This window comes from Oncorhynchus tshawytscha, linkage group LG27 (assembly GCF_018296145.1).
Source record: "Oncorhynchus tshawytscha isolate Ot180627B linkage group LG27, Otsh_v2.0, whole genome shotgun sequence".
Lineage (NCBI taxonomy): Eukaryota > Metazoa > Chordata > Actinopteri > Salmoniformes > Salmonidae > Oncorhynchus > Oncorhynchus tshawytscha.
Window position 1 is genome coordinate 2,910,174 of NC_056455.1, and position 15,477 is coordinate 2,925,650.

General features: G+C 43.3%; 1 protein-coding gene across 4 annotated transcripts; it reads left to right on the forward strand.

Moving 5' to 3' along the window:
• Positions 1-757: 757 nt before the first annotated feature.
• LOC112225880 (interleukin-3 receptor class 2 subunit beta) lies at positions 758-14,821 on the forward strand. 4 transcript variants are annotated; one of them, XM_024389986.2, is made up of 14 exons: positions 758-885; positions 1,504-1,741; positions 1,998-2,130; positions 2,283-2,443; positions 2,614-2,732; positions 5,663-5,807; positions 7,668-7,803; positions 7,978-8,132; positions 10,009-10,136; positions 10,362-10,545; positions 11,732-11,828; positions 12,467-12,536; positions 13,134-13,243; positions 13,361-14,821. In XM_024389986.2, exons 2-14 carry the CDS (start codon positions 1,591-1,593, stop codon positions 14,115-14,117), a joined length of 2,346 nt encoding a protein of 781 aa, XP_024245754.1. In that variant the 5' UTR covers positions 758-885; positions 1,504-1,590; the 3' UTR covers positions 14,118-14,821. The 4 variants fall into 4 exon arrangements, with proteins under 4 accessions (XP_024245754.1, XP_024245753.1, XP_024245752.1 ...); XM_024389985.2 differs by having other exon boundaries at positions 759-885; positions 2,614-2,768; positions 13,137-13,243; XM_024389984.2 differs by having other exon boundaries at positions 761-885; positions 2,614-2,768; positions 13,361-14,820.
• The last annotated feature ends 656 nt before the right edge of the window (positions 14,822-15,477 follow it).

Sequence of the window (15,477 nt, forward strand, 5' to 3'; positions counted from 1 at the left end):
AGTGTCCCTCGCCTGTGTCCCATGTTAAGTCTTGCACCTACTTTAATTAATACAAATAATTTGCAAATGAATATGTACATTTGATTTCATGTAATACTCCATTGAGAATACATTGTCGAATATCTCTTATGCATTTATTTTTTATTTTTTTGTTCATAGGGTTCTGGTCAAAAGTAGTGTACTATATAGGGAATAGAGTGCCATTTGTGATGCAGTCAATTGCTGTAGTGACATGCCACTGCCTCAACCAACTAAGATACTTCATTGATCAATTTTCACACTGTTTAGTAGCACCTCGTTGGAAATCCCCATCACTCATAAAATACCTGGGCTAGAGTCTCACCCTTGTGTAACAACAATACAATTTTAAGATGACAGAAAAGGAATAAGTTAGTTTGAAATAAATTGTGTGAAAGTGATATTCATAATTCATGCATACTATACCTACTATGCTACTTATACTACCCTCAGGGCAGCATTTCATTTCCATACTATAGCACAAGATGTGAAAAGATGTTGAAACTTTTGAAAAGACACCTTTTTGGTTGAAAAGATGTTGAAAAGAAGCCTTTTTGGTTGAAAAGATGTTGAAAAGATGTATTTCTGGTTGAAAAGATGTTGAAAAGATGTATTTCTGGTTGAAAAGTGTTTTTTTTTTCAATGTGTTGTGCTCACCAGGAGCACACTGATCACACTGTGATGGAGCTGAATGCTGATTAAGTGTCATTTATGACCACATGGTAAACAGCCGCATGAAAAGAGGAAGCAGATAAAGTTGAGGCTACAGACAGAACAGATCTGGCTTGAGTCTTGACATTTCCTCACACACCATAACTTCTTGGAAATAGGACTACCGAATTCACTGAACACTTAAGAGGAGACTAGGTGAGAATAACTTAAGTTGTATAAATAAGCTTACATATAAGTGATCATTTTTTGGGATTCTTACCATCTCTTTGTATTTTAACCTCTATTATCCCACAATGTATTCTTAGAATGCTTATCATTAAATGCATGCACAGACACAGAGACACAGACACACACACACTGTATCTGAGGGGGATTTCTCAACACCACTACAGTCACAACTGTCTGTCACTTTGTTTTAATTCTTCTCTTCCAAAGTGTCTGTGCCTGATAAAATGGCTTTACAATGAAGACATTACCACTGTCATAAGAAACAGAGGCGACGTCCAAAATACCACCATAATCCCTATAAAGTGCATTACTTTTGACCAGGTCCCATAGGGTAGTGTGCACTATATATAGGGAATAGAGGGGCATTTGGAACACATACAGACAGAGAAAGCTAACCAGGGTGAGAAGAACGGATGTGTGGTCACAGTGGATGGTGTGAGGAACATCAGAGTCACTTAGTGAAGAATATACTGTAAGGGAAGTGAGTGGTAATGGTGTAATTTTGAGAATTATGATATTAGTGTGCGCATGAGAGAGAGAGAGAGGCTTTTTGTATCTGAGCCATTTTTCTCTGAACCCTGACAGATATAGCAGTCAGTCCACATAATGCGTGCCCAGGATGGTCTAGATCTGGAAGGTTAATTACTGAGACCCACCTGCTGACCCTTGCCCATGTTCTTCTGCTCCAGGGGACCTGTCCTCCTGCGCTCCCCAGGAAACATGCTTATCTTCTGGATGTCTTGTGGATCACTTCTCCCTCTCCTGGTCCTCTGCTATAATGGAAAAGACCGCTGCACAATCCAGGAGAACAAACAATATCATGGTAGGGTTTAAGTCTAAAAGTCTTTTTTTTTTAGCAGATATCGATGACAACAAAATGTGTAATGTGGTCATATGGTTAAATGTTTAATTGTGGACATTATAGAAAGTCTTATTAATACTGAGACAATATCACAACACTGCAACCCACTTGGAAATGTATTTTTATGCCCTATAGAGAGAACTGTACACTACATCATACAGCACAATGCGGTCCAATTCTATGTCTATATCCTTCTTCCCACTCCCTCTCTCCATAGTGTCCCCTGTGCTTGAGTCCCTGCGCTGCTACAATGACTACAGCTCCTACGTCCGCTGTAGCTGGGAAGAGAGTCCACACGCGTCCTCACAAGCCCTGTTAGCCCTATACTACTGGGACGACACTGAGAACCGGTAAGGATAGAGGTGATGAGAGGACAGAAAGAGGGAGGGAGGGAAGGGAGAAGGAAAATGTGGACACCGAGAAACAACGTACTCAATTAACTCATGCCTCTCTCTATCTCTTTCTCTCGCTTTCTCTCCCCTCTCTTTCTCTGTCCCTCCAGTGAGTCCCTGTGTAAACCCTATGGTCAGCCAGCATTGAATGCCAACAACAGCAAGCTCACCGCCCAGTGTCAGTACAACACTTGTGACTTTGGCATCAATACCAACCATGTCTTCTTCTTCAAGACCTCCTGTCCCCCTGCCCTGCTTCTGTCTAAGAATTGTGAGTTTAAACATTTACAGGGCCTTGTCATAAATCATTGCTTCTCAATCATTTTACATCTACATGTTTAATTTTAGTTACAAGTTAGCTAGCAGATGACCAAATATATAGGATCCTGTATCTATATTTGACTATTCATTTATGTGTTGATTTGCCTCTGTGTATTACAGTGAGGGTGCGTCCACCAGTCCATTTATCACAGCAGCCTGTAGAGAGAGGGGGCCGTTTGCTCAGCTGGGAAAGCCCCTACCCCCCAACGTCCCTCCTGACCCCCACTCTCAACTATCAGGTCAACTACAAGAGGTCTAACCAGGATGACTGGACAGTATGTAACAAACAATTAGCTTGAGTACCATATCTTGTTTGTGCTATATATTGCCAATTCCCTATCACTCATTGTCACGGATAGCAGGCAAGAGCACAAACAAATCTGGGACCAGGTTAACATACAATGTGCTCTCAAAGACTCCTGTTCATCTAAGACATGTGCTTCTGAATCTTCATAAATACAATACAAACTCTTAGAAACATGGGTTCCAAAAGGGTTCTTTGGCTGTCCCCACAGGAGAACCCTTTTTGGTTCCAGTTAGAACTCTTTTGGGTTCCAGTTAGATTTATTTGGGGTTTCATGTAGAAGGTTCTTCCAGGTTCTACCTGGAACCCAAAATGGTTCTCCTATGGGATCAGCTGAAGAACCCTTTTAGGTTCTGGATATCACCTTTTTTTTCTAAGAGTGTAGGAGGACTGTTAGTTAACATATTGCTTATGTTTTCCGACCCTCTTGTAAAAAGACATGCTAATTCTCATGGTTATTCATCATGGCATGAGCTATCCCACGCAAAACAAGCACAAGCATAGGGTAGTTTTGCTCATTAATCACTTCTTTAGAATCCTTCATTACAACCTCTCTGCTTCCTGCCCAGGGGTGTCACCAGAGTTTCATAACATTTGGGGGCTCAGTCCTGAACACCAGGGGCTGAGGGGTTTGTGTGAGAAAACAAGACATTTTCTGAAATCATTTCCTGTAATTCTAATGATAATTCTATAATTTACATGACTGGAGACATTCCAATAATATATTTTTTATACCACACAAATTATCAAAATGTCAAGCTACTCTGTTTTAGTGATCTCAATATGTAAATGTCAAACAACCCATATCTTAAATGCAACACATAGCATAGGCCAATGAAAAGAGTGGATACACAGATCTTAGGCCTACAATATGAGTAGGAAACTATAGCACACCAACTTTCCAGTGGCACTCACGTATTTAAACAGAATTTCCCCGCAATTGTTATTGTATAGGAAGGCCTACTGTTAGAGTAATATTTAAAGTAATATATCAGCTAGTAGCCTAGCCTAAAATTACAATAGCATAAAATCAGTAAATCAATGAAGCCAATAGTGGTTTCAGCTATATTGTTATTAAAACAATGTAGTCCTTACTGCATGACCTTTTTAAACAATAACAAAAAATATGTCAAATGACTTGAATAGTGTACAATGTGTATTCACATCAGTAGGCTAAGTGACTGAAATGCATCAGAAAAGTCTTGGAAAGTTGAGGAAAATATCAGCGTAGCTCAACAGGTAGGCTATAGGTCTAGTGTATGTGTGTAGAGAATATCTGCAATGCTTTTAAATGCTAGACTAATGACCATGAGCACTCACCGCAACTTAGCTAACATTACCCAGCATAATTGTAACCTAACATCCAAACGGAGATTCGGTGAAAACAAAAAATCTGACATTGATTGATTTATCAAGATGAGTTCCCATGCTTGTCCCAAAGCAGCACAAGGAACCTGTCCCAATCAAAACGGTGTTGGGGGGGATCAGTTGACCACACATGGCGATTGCTTTACGTTTATTATAACCAGTGCTATTTTTTTAGGTAGCCTCCTGGAGCGCCATTTTATAAATTATTATTAAGCCAAAATCCTAAAACACCAAATTAGACCTACCTTATTATAAATTAGGCCATCATCACTGTCAATCGTAAATGTATAATTCTTCGCGTTTTACAGGTTAAACGTCCATGCTGCATGCATGCCAACCAATTGATCCCAATCAGTTTCATGGGAATATGGATTTTGATCTTCTTGAATGTTGTAAGTAAGTGTGGCTAACTGGCCGAGCTAATCCTATTTTAGAGAAGATCGGGTTAAACACAGCCAGAAAAATGTAATGTTAAGTTTTCTACTATAAGCCGCCACCGACATAATTTTAGAGAATTTGACAGTATGTCCAACCGGCCTCACAACCGCAGACCACGTGTAACCATGCCAGCCCAGGACCTGCACAACCGGCTTCTTCACCTGAGGCATTGTCTGAGACCAGCCACCCGGACAGCTGATGAAACTGAGTATTTCTGTCTGTAATAAAGCCCTATTGTGGGGGGAAAATCTTTCTGATTGGCTGGGCCTGGCTCCCCAGTGGGTAGGCCTATGCCCTCCCAGGCTCAACAATGGCTGCGCCCCTGCCCAGTCATGTGAAATCTATAGATTAGGGCCTAATTAATTTATTATAATTGACTGATTTCCTTATATGAACTGTAACTACCATTGTTTTTCACCATTGCAGTAGGGCGAAAGATTCGGGGCTGACCGAAAATCATTCAGGGCTAACGTGCCGAAAGCTAGGTCCTGGTGAGGGTCCATGTTCCTGCTTCGCTCATCTTGCACATCAAAACCCTCACCAAAGTTTACCGTGCCACTATCTGAGACTGAGAGGATGTCACACGGCGGAAGTACAGAAAACAATACCACCAAGTCAGATAAAGATCAGGGCTCTGTCTCAATAGTCTGAAGTGGTTTCCACCCTTTCATCTGCACTGATTTGAAACTATAGGACAGGTGAAAGCAATTTAAAGATTATGTCAGGAAGTCTACTTTCACCTGTCCAGAACAGGTGCTTCACACTAGTGCATATGTAGGGAATGAGACTGGGCACACACAAAGGAACCCACTGGGCACACACGGGTTTAATCAATGCTGTTTCCACGTTATTTCAATGGAATTATGTTGAACCAACGTGGAATAGACGTTGAGTTGATGTATGTGCCCAATGGAGAGCTACTTTAGTGAATTGAGATGCACACATAATGTGTGTGCCAAATGGAACCCTATTGCCTTTATAGTACACAACTTTAGACCAGAGCCTTGTGAGGCCCTTTTGGGACTCATCCATAGTCTTTGTCTGTTTCTCTCTGTGCAGGCAGTGAAGGTTCAAGACACCCAGCTGAGTTTGGAGCCTGAAGCTCAGGTGCCTGGCTGCCAGTATGAGGCCAAGGTTAGGGCAAAGGGGAAGACGGGACTGTGGAGTGAGTGGAGCTCTCTAGTGACCTGGATGACTGAGGACGGTGAGTGGCAATCCTACTGTACATAAAGTGATTTCGGAAAGTATTCAGACCCCTTGACTTTTTCCACACTTTGTTACGTTTATAGCCTTATTCTAAAACTAATTAAATATTTTTTCCCCTCATTAATCTACACCCCATAACGACAAAGTGAAAACAGTAAAAAAAAAAAAAAAAATAATTACCTTAATTACATAAGTATTCAGACACTTTTCTATGAGACTCGAAATTGAGCTCAGGTGCATCCTGTTTCCATTGATCATCCTTGAAATGTTTAAATTCATTGGAGTCCACCTGTGGTAAATTCAATTGATTGGACATTATTTGGAAAGGCACACACCTGTCTATATAAGGTCCAACAGTTGCCAGTGCATGTCAGAGCAAAAACCAAGCCATGAGGTCGAAGGAATTGTCCGCAGAGCTCTGAGACAGGATTGTGTTGAGGCACAGATCTGGGGAAGGGTACCAAAAAATGTATTCCGCATTGAAGGTCCCCAAGAATACAGTGGCCTCCATCGTTCTTAATTGGAAGAAGTTTGGAACCACCAAGACTCTTCCTAGAGCTGGCCCCCAGGCCAAACTGAACAATCGGGGGAGAAGGGCCTTGTTCAGGGAGGTGACCAAGAACCCGATGGTCACTCTGACAGAGCTTCAGATTTCCTATGTGGAGATGGGTGAGACTTCCAGAAGGACAACCATCTCTGCAGCACTCCACCAATCAGACCTTTATGGTAGAGTGGCCAGACGGAAGCCCCTCCTCAGTAAAAGGCACAAGACAGCCCGCTTGGAGTTTGCCAAAAGGCGCCTAAAGGACTCTCAGATGATGAGAAACAAAAGTCTCTGCTCTGATGAAACCAAGATTGAACTCTTTAGCCTGAATGCCAAGTGTCATGTCTGGAGGAAACCTGGCACCATCCCTACGGTGAAGCATGGTGGTGGCAGCATTATGCTGTGGGATGTTTTTCAGCAGCAGGGAAAGGGAGACTAGTCAGGATCGAGGGAAATATGAAACCCTGCTCCAGAGCACTCAGGACCTCAGACTGGGATGAAGATTCACCTTCCAACAAGGCAACACAGCCAATACAACACAGGAGTGGCTTCCCTACAAGTCTCTGAACGTCCTTGAGCCCAGACTTGAACCCAATCGAACATCTCTGGAGAGACCTGAAAATAGCTGTGCCCATCCAACCTGACAGAGCTTGAGAGGATCTGCAGAGAAGAAAGGGAGAAACTCCTCAAATACAGGTGTGTCAAGTTTGTAGCGTCATACACAAGAAGATATGATATTTAATTTTTTAAGTTGTTTTTTTTTGTCTGCAAAAATGTCTAAACCTGTTTTTGCTTTGTCATTATGGGGTATTGTGTGTTGATTGAGGAGAAATAAACTATTTAATGAATTTTAGAATAAGGCTGTAACGTAACAAAATGTGAAAAAAGTAATGGTGTCTAAATTCTTTCCGAATTAATTGTACATAAACATACTTCATCCTAATCTATTAGTTTTATAGGATTGTAATGAGTTTGTAATTAAATTCTTATGAGTGACTATAGCATTGTGTGTGATTTAGGCATTGTCGGGGCATTGTGATCTCATCATGTCATGTGTTTGGAATAGCATTGCTCAGCCGTGCATCAATGTCTTCTCCCCTTTTGTTCACTCACGTCCTCCGTAATTGACTCTCTGTCTCTCTCTTCTCCCTCCCTCCCTCCCTCCCTCCCTCCCTCCCTCCCTCCCTCCCCCTCCCTCCCTCCCTCCCTCCCTCCCTCCCTCCCTCCCTCCCTCCCTCCCTCCCTCCCTCCCTCCCTCCCTCCCTCCCTCCCTCCCTCCCTCCCTCCCTCACCTCCCTTCCCTCCCTCACGCAGACCCTGTGCCAGGCCCCTCCAGTGCGCAGTGTGTGGTGGATGACGAGAAAGTGGTGACATGCAGTTGGGAGGTGAAGAGAGACCTGGCTCAGTCCCTTACCTTCCATCTGTCCTGCAAACGCAACCACACTGCACCGTGAGTTAGGATCTGCTGCCAAAGCACTGTGTGTGTGTGCGTTTGTGCATGCGTTCACGTGTGGGTGCCCATGGATGAGAGACAAAACAGTTCACTTCAGTCTCAAGGATGTCTACTCTCCTTCACAGCATTGTCCTCCCTCTTCTCTATCTATCCCTTTCGCCATCTCTCCAGAGCCCAGAAATGCTGTGCTAACACCATGGTCAGCGCTCCGTCCAGGGGTCCAATGCTCAAATACAGCTGCTCCTTCCCTGTCCCAGACTCAGAACAGCTAGAGGTGGAGCTCATCCCCACATGCAACAGCAAAACGTTTAAAACACATAAAAACAGTGAGTTATTTTCACTCCGACACAGGGGTGATATTTGAAGGAGAATAAAATCTCATAGCTGATACTCAATTAATGATGATATGTATACTGCCTCAGTGATTGTGTATCAGTGCTGCCACCTGGAGTTTGTATTGTGGTATCACAGGCACAATTTTCTGCTGATTCCGGAAGCATATTATCAAAAGTGAGGCTAGAAGGTTTTGTATAATTTTAGCCAGTAGTTAAGAAATTTGTGCTCATGAGCCAAAACTGGCCCAGGGAATTGTGCACAACTATCCATTTCGTATGATATGTTACATCCTGCAAAAAATACATACGTTCGTAAATCAAATCAGATTGTATTGGTCACATACACGTGTTTAGCAATTTCACAACAAATACCTAATACACACAAATCTAAGTAATGGAATGGAATTAAGAATATATAAATATGTGGACGAGCAATGTCAGAGCGGGATAGACTAAGATACAGTAGATAGTATAGAATACAGTATATACATATGAGATGAGTAATGCAAAATATGTAAACATTATTAAAGTGACATTATTAAAGTGACTAGCATTCCATTTATTAAAGTGGCCAATGATTTCAAGTCTGTGTATGTAGGGAGCAGCCTCTCTGTGCTAGTGATGGCTATTTAGTAGTCTGATGATCTTGAGATAGAAGCTGTTTTCTAGTCTCTCGGCCCCAGCTTTGATGCACCTGTACTGACCTCGCCTTGTGGATGATAGCAGGGTGAACAGGCAGTGGCTCGGGTGGTTGTTGTCCTTGATGATCTTTTTGGCCGTACTGTGACATTGGGTGCAGTAGCTGTAGTTACCGTACCAGGCAGTGATACAGCCTGACAGGATGCTCTCAATTGTGCATCTTTAAGCCAATTTTTTTCAGCCTCCTGAGGTTGAAGAGGTGCTGTTGTGCCTTCTTCACCACACTATCTGTGTGGGTGGACCATGTCAGTTTGCCTTCTTCACCACACTATCTGTGTGGGTGGACCATGTCAGTTTGTCAGTGATATGTACGCCAAGGAACTTTAAACTTTCCACCTTCTCCACTGCTGTCCCATCGATGTGGATAGGGAGGTGCTCCCTCAGCTGTTTCCTGAAGTCCACGATCATCTCCTTTGTTTTGTTGATTTTGAGTGAGAGATAATTTTCCTGACACCACACTCCCAGAGCCCTCACCTCCTCCCTGTAGGATGTCTCGTCATTGTTGGTAATCAAGCCTACTACTGTTGTATCGTCTGCAAACTTGATGATTGAGTTTCAGGCGCACATGGCCACGCAGTCATGGGTGAACAGGGAGTACAGGAGGGGACTGAGCACGCACCCTTGTGGGGCCCCAGTGTTGAGGTGTTGTTTTCTACCTTCACCACCTAGGGGCAGCCCGTCAGAAAGTCCAGGATCCAATTGCACAGGAGGACGGGGTTCAGACCCAGGGCCTCAAGCTTAATGATGAGCTTGGAGGATACTATGGTGTTGAATGCTGAGCAGCATTCTTACATAGGTATTCCTCTTGTCCAGATGGGATAGGGCAGTGTGCAGTGTGATGGCGATTGCATCGTCTGTGGACCTATTGGGGTGGTAAGCAAATTGAAGTGGATCTAGGGTGACAAGTAAGGTGGAGGTGATATGATCCTTGACTAGTCTCTCAAAGCACTTAATGATGACAGAAGTGAGCACTACTGGGCGATAGTCATTTAGTTCCGTTACCTTTACATTCTTGGGTATAGGGACAATGGTGGCTATCTTGAAGCATGTGGGAACAGCAGACTGGGATAGAGAGAGATTGAATATAATCACACCAGCCTGTTTAAGATCAAGTTCAATCTCTTTCAAGATTCTTGATGTCTGATTTTTGATGTATCTATCTATACAGTTCGTCCAAACCGTCCACTCCACGTGCAGATAGAAGCGAGAGATGGGAACTGGATTCTAAAATGGAATCCGCCAAAATCAAATTTTGAACTCACCTATCAGGTGCACTACTGGAGTAATGACACTCAGGTAGGATAACTATTTGATCTATTTTTGTGCTATAATTGCAGAGAAAGTGGGATGATCCAAAAGCAATGTCTTTTCATTTTCAGTATTACATTTGATAATCTCTAGGTCATCATCTAAAGAACGCTCATCAAGCGAGATAGACTTGCTTTTTTAAGCATCTCATGAACAGATCATTTGATGATGACTGATGTCTCACTTGGTTCTGTCCAACCTTTCCTTTTTCAGGAGGATACTAGGTTCCTCAATGTCTCCCAGGGGTCCCTCTCACTCTCCATCCTGGGGGGGTCCCTGCGCCCCTCTGAGTGCTACCTGGTTAAGGTGAGAGCCCTGGTGGTCCCGGGAAGGGGTGATACTTTCGAAGGACCCCCCTCAGAATGGACCGACCCAGTGGAGTGGACCTCACAACCAGGTAATGGACCTAGATTGTATCTCCTAGTTGAAGCATGTTTTTATAATATTCTATTATTCTATTCTAGCCTGATTTTTTGCCATCTGTTTTTGCCATCATTGCCAACTCCTTGTCATTCATTGTCATGTCATTTGCTATATATGGCTTGATGATGACAGCAATGGAGTTGGCAAGAGCACAAACTTGGACCAAGCTATTTCTATTATTTTTTTGCCTATAACTCTGAAAACATATTTTATCATCAGAGATAACCAGTCTGAACAAAAACAAGTACAAATGAGGGGATGTGATCCATATCAAAAGAGTGGAGCTCAAAAAACTATAATGTGATGCTGAATGAAAAAGCACCAAAGTTCAAATCCCTTGAAGAAGGTTTTCAAAAACAAACAGAGACTTTCATTATGTATTGAAGAGCGTTTTCTTTGCTTCCATGTGTTAGTCTAATCTGAAGTCATGATATTTGCTTCCATGTGTTAGTCTAATCTGAAGTCATGATATTTGCTTCCATGTGTTAGTCTAATCTGAAGTCATGATATTTGCTTCCATGTGTTAGTCTAATCTGAAGTCATGATATTTGCTTCCATGTGTTAGTCTAATCTGAAGTCATGATATTTGCTTCCATGTGTTAGTCTAATCTGAAGTCATGATATTTGCTTCCATGTGTTAGTCTAATCTGAAGTCATGATATTTGCTTCCATGTGTTAGTCTAATCTGAAGTCATGATATTTGCTTCCATGTGTTAGTCTAATCTGAAGTCATGATATTTGCTTCCATGTGTTAGTCTAATCTGAAGTCATGATATTTGCTTCCATGTGTTAGTCTAATCTGAAGTCATGATATTTGCTTCCATGTGTTAGTCTAATCTGAAGTCATGATATTTGCTTTCATGTGAACAATGAGCTTGGATGAATTGGATGTTTTATCATTGAACTACCATAATACTGAAATGTGTGTAACACGCCGTTTGGAGGGTTCAGAGAGTGAAACGAGAAGAAATTAAGACTAGACTTGATGAAGGCAGCATACAGGAGCTGATAAAATGTGACTTTGTTCTCTTGAAGCAACCGCCATCTCAATCAGTTCACGTGACAGACAGGAATTTCCAGACACTACTAATCAATTACTCATCAATCAACTACATTTTCCACTCTTACATATGCATGTTTTTTCCCATGTCTCCTGGTAGCTTCCTGGTCCATCACCACCTTCCTCTACGTCTTCATCAGTGTACTGGTGGCCATTGTCTTCATCACTCTCTATGTTACCATACCAGCCTGTCACAGGTGATTAATCAGACTTCTCCAACTGTTTTTATTGTTTTTCTATAATTTGAATTTGCCCTTGTGTTATTACTAGTGTTAAACTGCAGGTAATAATGGAAACACGTGAGTAAATGAGGGATACAAAGTAGTGTATATTGAAAGCCGGTGTTTCCACACAGGTGTGGTTTCTGAGTTAATTAAGCAATTAACATCCCATCATGCTTATGGTCATGTATAAAAATGCTGGGCAGACCATTATTTTGGCTACATGGGCAATGCCCCCATAGGATGACAATAACCCATCCACAGGCCACGAGTGGTCACGATGAGAATGAAAATAATGTACACCATATGCCATTGCCTTCTCAGTCACCAGATCTCAACCCAATTGAACACTTATGGGAGATTCTGGGGCGGCGCCTGAGACAGCATTTTCCACCACCATCAACAAAACGCCAAATGATGTAATTTCTCGTGGAAGAATGGCGTCTCATCCCTCCAATATAATTCCAGAAACTTGTAGAATCTATGCCAAGGTGCATTGAAGCTGTTCTGGCTCATGGTGGTCCAACACCCTATCCTTTATTTTGGCAGTTACCTGTCATTCTATTCGTTCATTTTTCCATCCATTGATTGATTGATTCGTTTTCTGTCTATAGGAGGCTAGTCTTGTGGGAGGTGTCTGTCCCGTCGCCCCTCAAGAGCAAGGCACTGGGAGAGGTCATTAAGGTCAGTCTGAATACATCTGAATGGCTGAGTATTCATCCAGCATTATTCACAAAGCATCTCACTGTGGACTATTCAGCTATATGACAACTGCACTCAATAATAATAAAAATGGTCTTAGACTGTGTACAAAAATGATTTTTCATAACCACTATAAATGACAATGTATGTATCCAGGGCTGTGCACAGACCTTTCAGGGGGCTGGTGCTCAAAATGAATATCTCGAAATTCATAACCTACTAACAGCCTCTGTAGTGAAAATTTAAACATGTTTTAGCATTGGCCTATTTACACTCATTTACAAAATTGTAAGCAAGCTAGTTATAGTGTCTCTGAATGTCGATTGATGTACATCTGCTAGTTAGTGAACTTGACGATGTCACGACGACTTGGGGACAATGGGTTCAGAACAACAACGACAAACGGTATACAAAAAATATACCGCCACCCAAAAGGGCGAGTGTGAGGGAAAACGGGTGTGGAAGGGCAAAGGGGCAGGTGCTCGGGCTCAGGTAGACCTCTATCTGTGCACGTGCCTCCATGCATCCATCTTTCATAGTTCATCATTCACAGATAATGGTATGTCCTCTCTTTCCCAGAAGTCTCCTGATAGGTTGTTATTTCCCGAGAGTGAGAGAAGTGAAAATACCTACATCTGCAGCGTACAGACACTGGAGAGCAGGGAGGATATCAGTCTCTGCTTTAGCTGGTAAAATGAGCTCATATCTTTATGCTTCTAACCTACACTATCCAACACTTATAAAATAATACTCGTACACACGGTGACATGGCTCAATCCTAAACCGTAACTCACTCTGTGTTGCAGCTCTTCAGATAATCCATTGTGGTTGACCCCAGATGTAAAGGCCAATGGACTGTTCCATTCTATTACCAAGGAGGAGTGGAAGAAGTATGACCCAAACTTTTCCTCAATACTTCTGTTGTCTGTGGACAGATCTTGCCCTCCTGCTCTAGACTCATCCGGATTCAGCTTCAGTGGCCCTTACATCTTGTGTGGTGACAGTTCACCGGCGCCGAGTGAGTTTCTGAGTCTGGAGCCTCCCTGTGAGGAGTCCGACAACACTCTCTCTAACTCTGACCCCTCTTCTCCCTCCTCCTCGGAGAGGTCTGCCCCATCCCCCTTGGAGTCGAGTGAGGGCTATGTGGTGATGCCTCAGGTCAGTGCTGGCCTGTCCAGATCAACAACGGACGACAGTAAGAACATTGGTAACAACAACGGCAACAATGTCGTCATCATGGCATGGCCCAAGTCAGAGCTCCTCCCACCCCAACCTAGCTCTATGTCCACCTGCTCCCCACCCAGTGAGAATGAAGACCCTCCTCCAGCGTACAGGCCCACCACCACCACCCCCTTCACCTTGCCCCCAGTGGACACTACCCTACATACCTCTGGGTACTGCTTCCTCCCGGCTCTACAGGCACTTGGGGGCTGGGGCCATGTGCAGTCTTCTGGGCCACCTAAACGGGGCAGTCAAGAGCAGCAGGCAGGGAGGAGAGAGAGGAGGCAGGAGGAGCAGTGCAAGGAGGATCCCTATGTCAGACTGTCCCAGCTAGCCACTTAGCTAATCCCATCTAATGCTGGTATACATGCTCAGGACATGAGGGCCTCTATAGGCCACTGTTCTCAATATTTAATCCATTCTAATACTAACACACCTGACTCAACTAATCACAAGAGCTTGATTATTAGTTGGGCTAGTTCAATCAGGTGTGTTAGTGTTGGAATGGACCACGTGTAAAACTAGTGATTTTGCGGTCCCCGAAGACTGGGTTGAGATTGAAAAACACTTCTATTTCTAGGAGGGAAAACTGTGGCGCCTCATACAGTAGCCTCCCTTGATTACTCACAATGCCCAGCAGATGGCAGCACTGTACTTACTGTGTATATGTTGAACTCAGAGGTGGCCTATGGATTCTACTGTAAGGACTAACTACAAACACAGAAGCATAGTGCAGTAAGCCATTCCTCTCTGGGTGGTAAGGTGACTCAGGGACAGAATCCCAGGTTTCCACCACATCACATGGATGGTACATGTATAACAGGGTGGCACTGTTGAGTTGGTGAGCGCAGCCTTAAGCCTCTGTCAGTGCCGGTGGCTGTTCCTGTCGTTCTACAGCAGGGGTCGGCCCATGGGCTGAAAAGTGTTGTGTTACAGAATCAAATCAAATGTAATTTGTCACAAGCTCCGTAAACAACAGGTGTAGACTTACAGTGAAATGCTTAATTTACAGGCCCTTCCCAACAATGCAGAGAGAAAAATATAGAAAGAAAATAACACAAGGAATAAATACACAATGAGTAACGATAACTTGACTATATACACAGGGCACCAGCACTGAGTTGATGTGCAAGGGTATGAGGTAATTGAGGTAGAGGGGTAAAGGGGGTAAAGTGACAAGGCAACAGGATAGATAATAAACAGTAGCAACAGTGTTAGTGCAAAGAGGGTGAATGCAGATAGTCTGGTTAGCTATTTGGTTAACTATTTAGTAGTCTTATGGCTTGGGGGTAGAAGCTGTTCAGGGTCCTGTTGGTTCCAGACCTGGTGCATTGGTACCGCTTGCCATGCTGTAGCAGAGAGAACAGTCTGTGACTTGGGTGGATGGAGTATTTGACAAATGTTTTCCTCTGACACTGTCTGGTATAGAGGTCCTGGATGGCAGGACCATACGCACTACCCTCTGTAGCACCTTGCAGTCGGATGCCAAGCATTTGCCATACCAAGCAGTGATGCTACCAGTCAAGATGCCTTTAATGGTGCATCTGTAGAACGTTGAGGATCTGAGGGCCCATGCCAAATATTTTCAGCCTCCTGAGGGGGAAGAGGCATTGTCGTACCTTCTTCACAAATGTCTGGGTGGACAATGTTTATTCCTTAGTGATGTGGAACTAAGGAACGTGAAGCTCTCATCGCGCTCCAC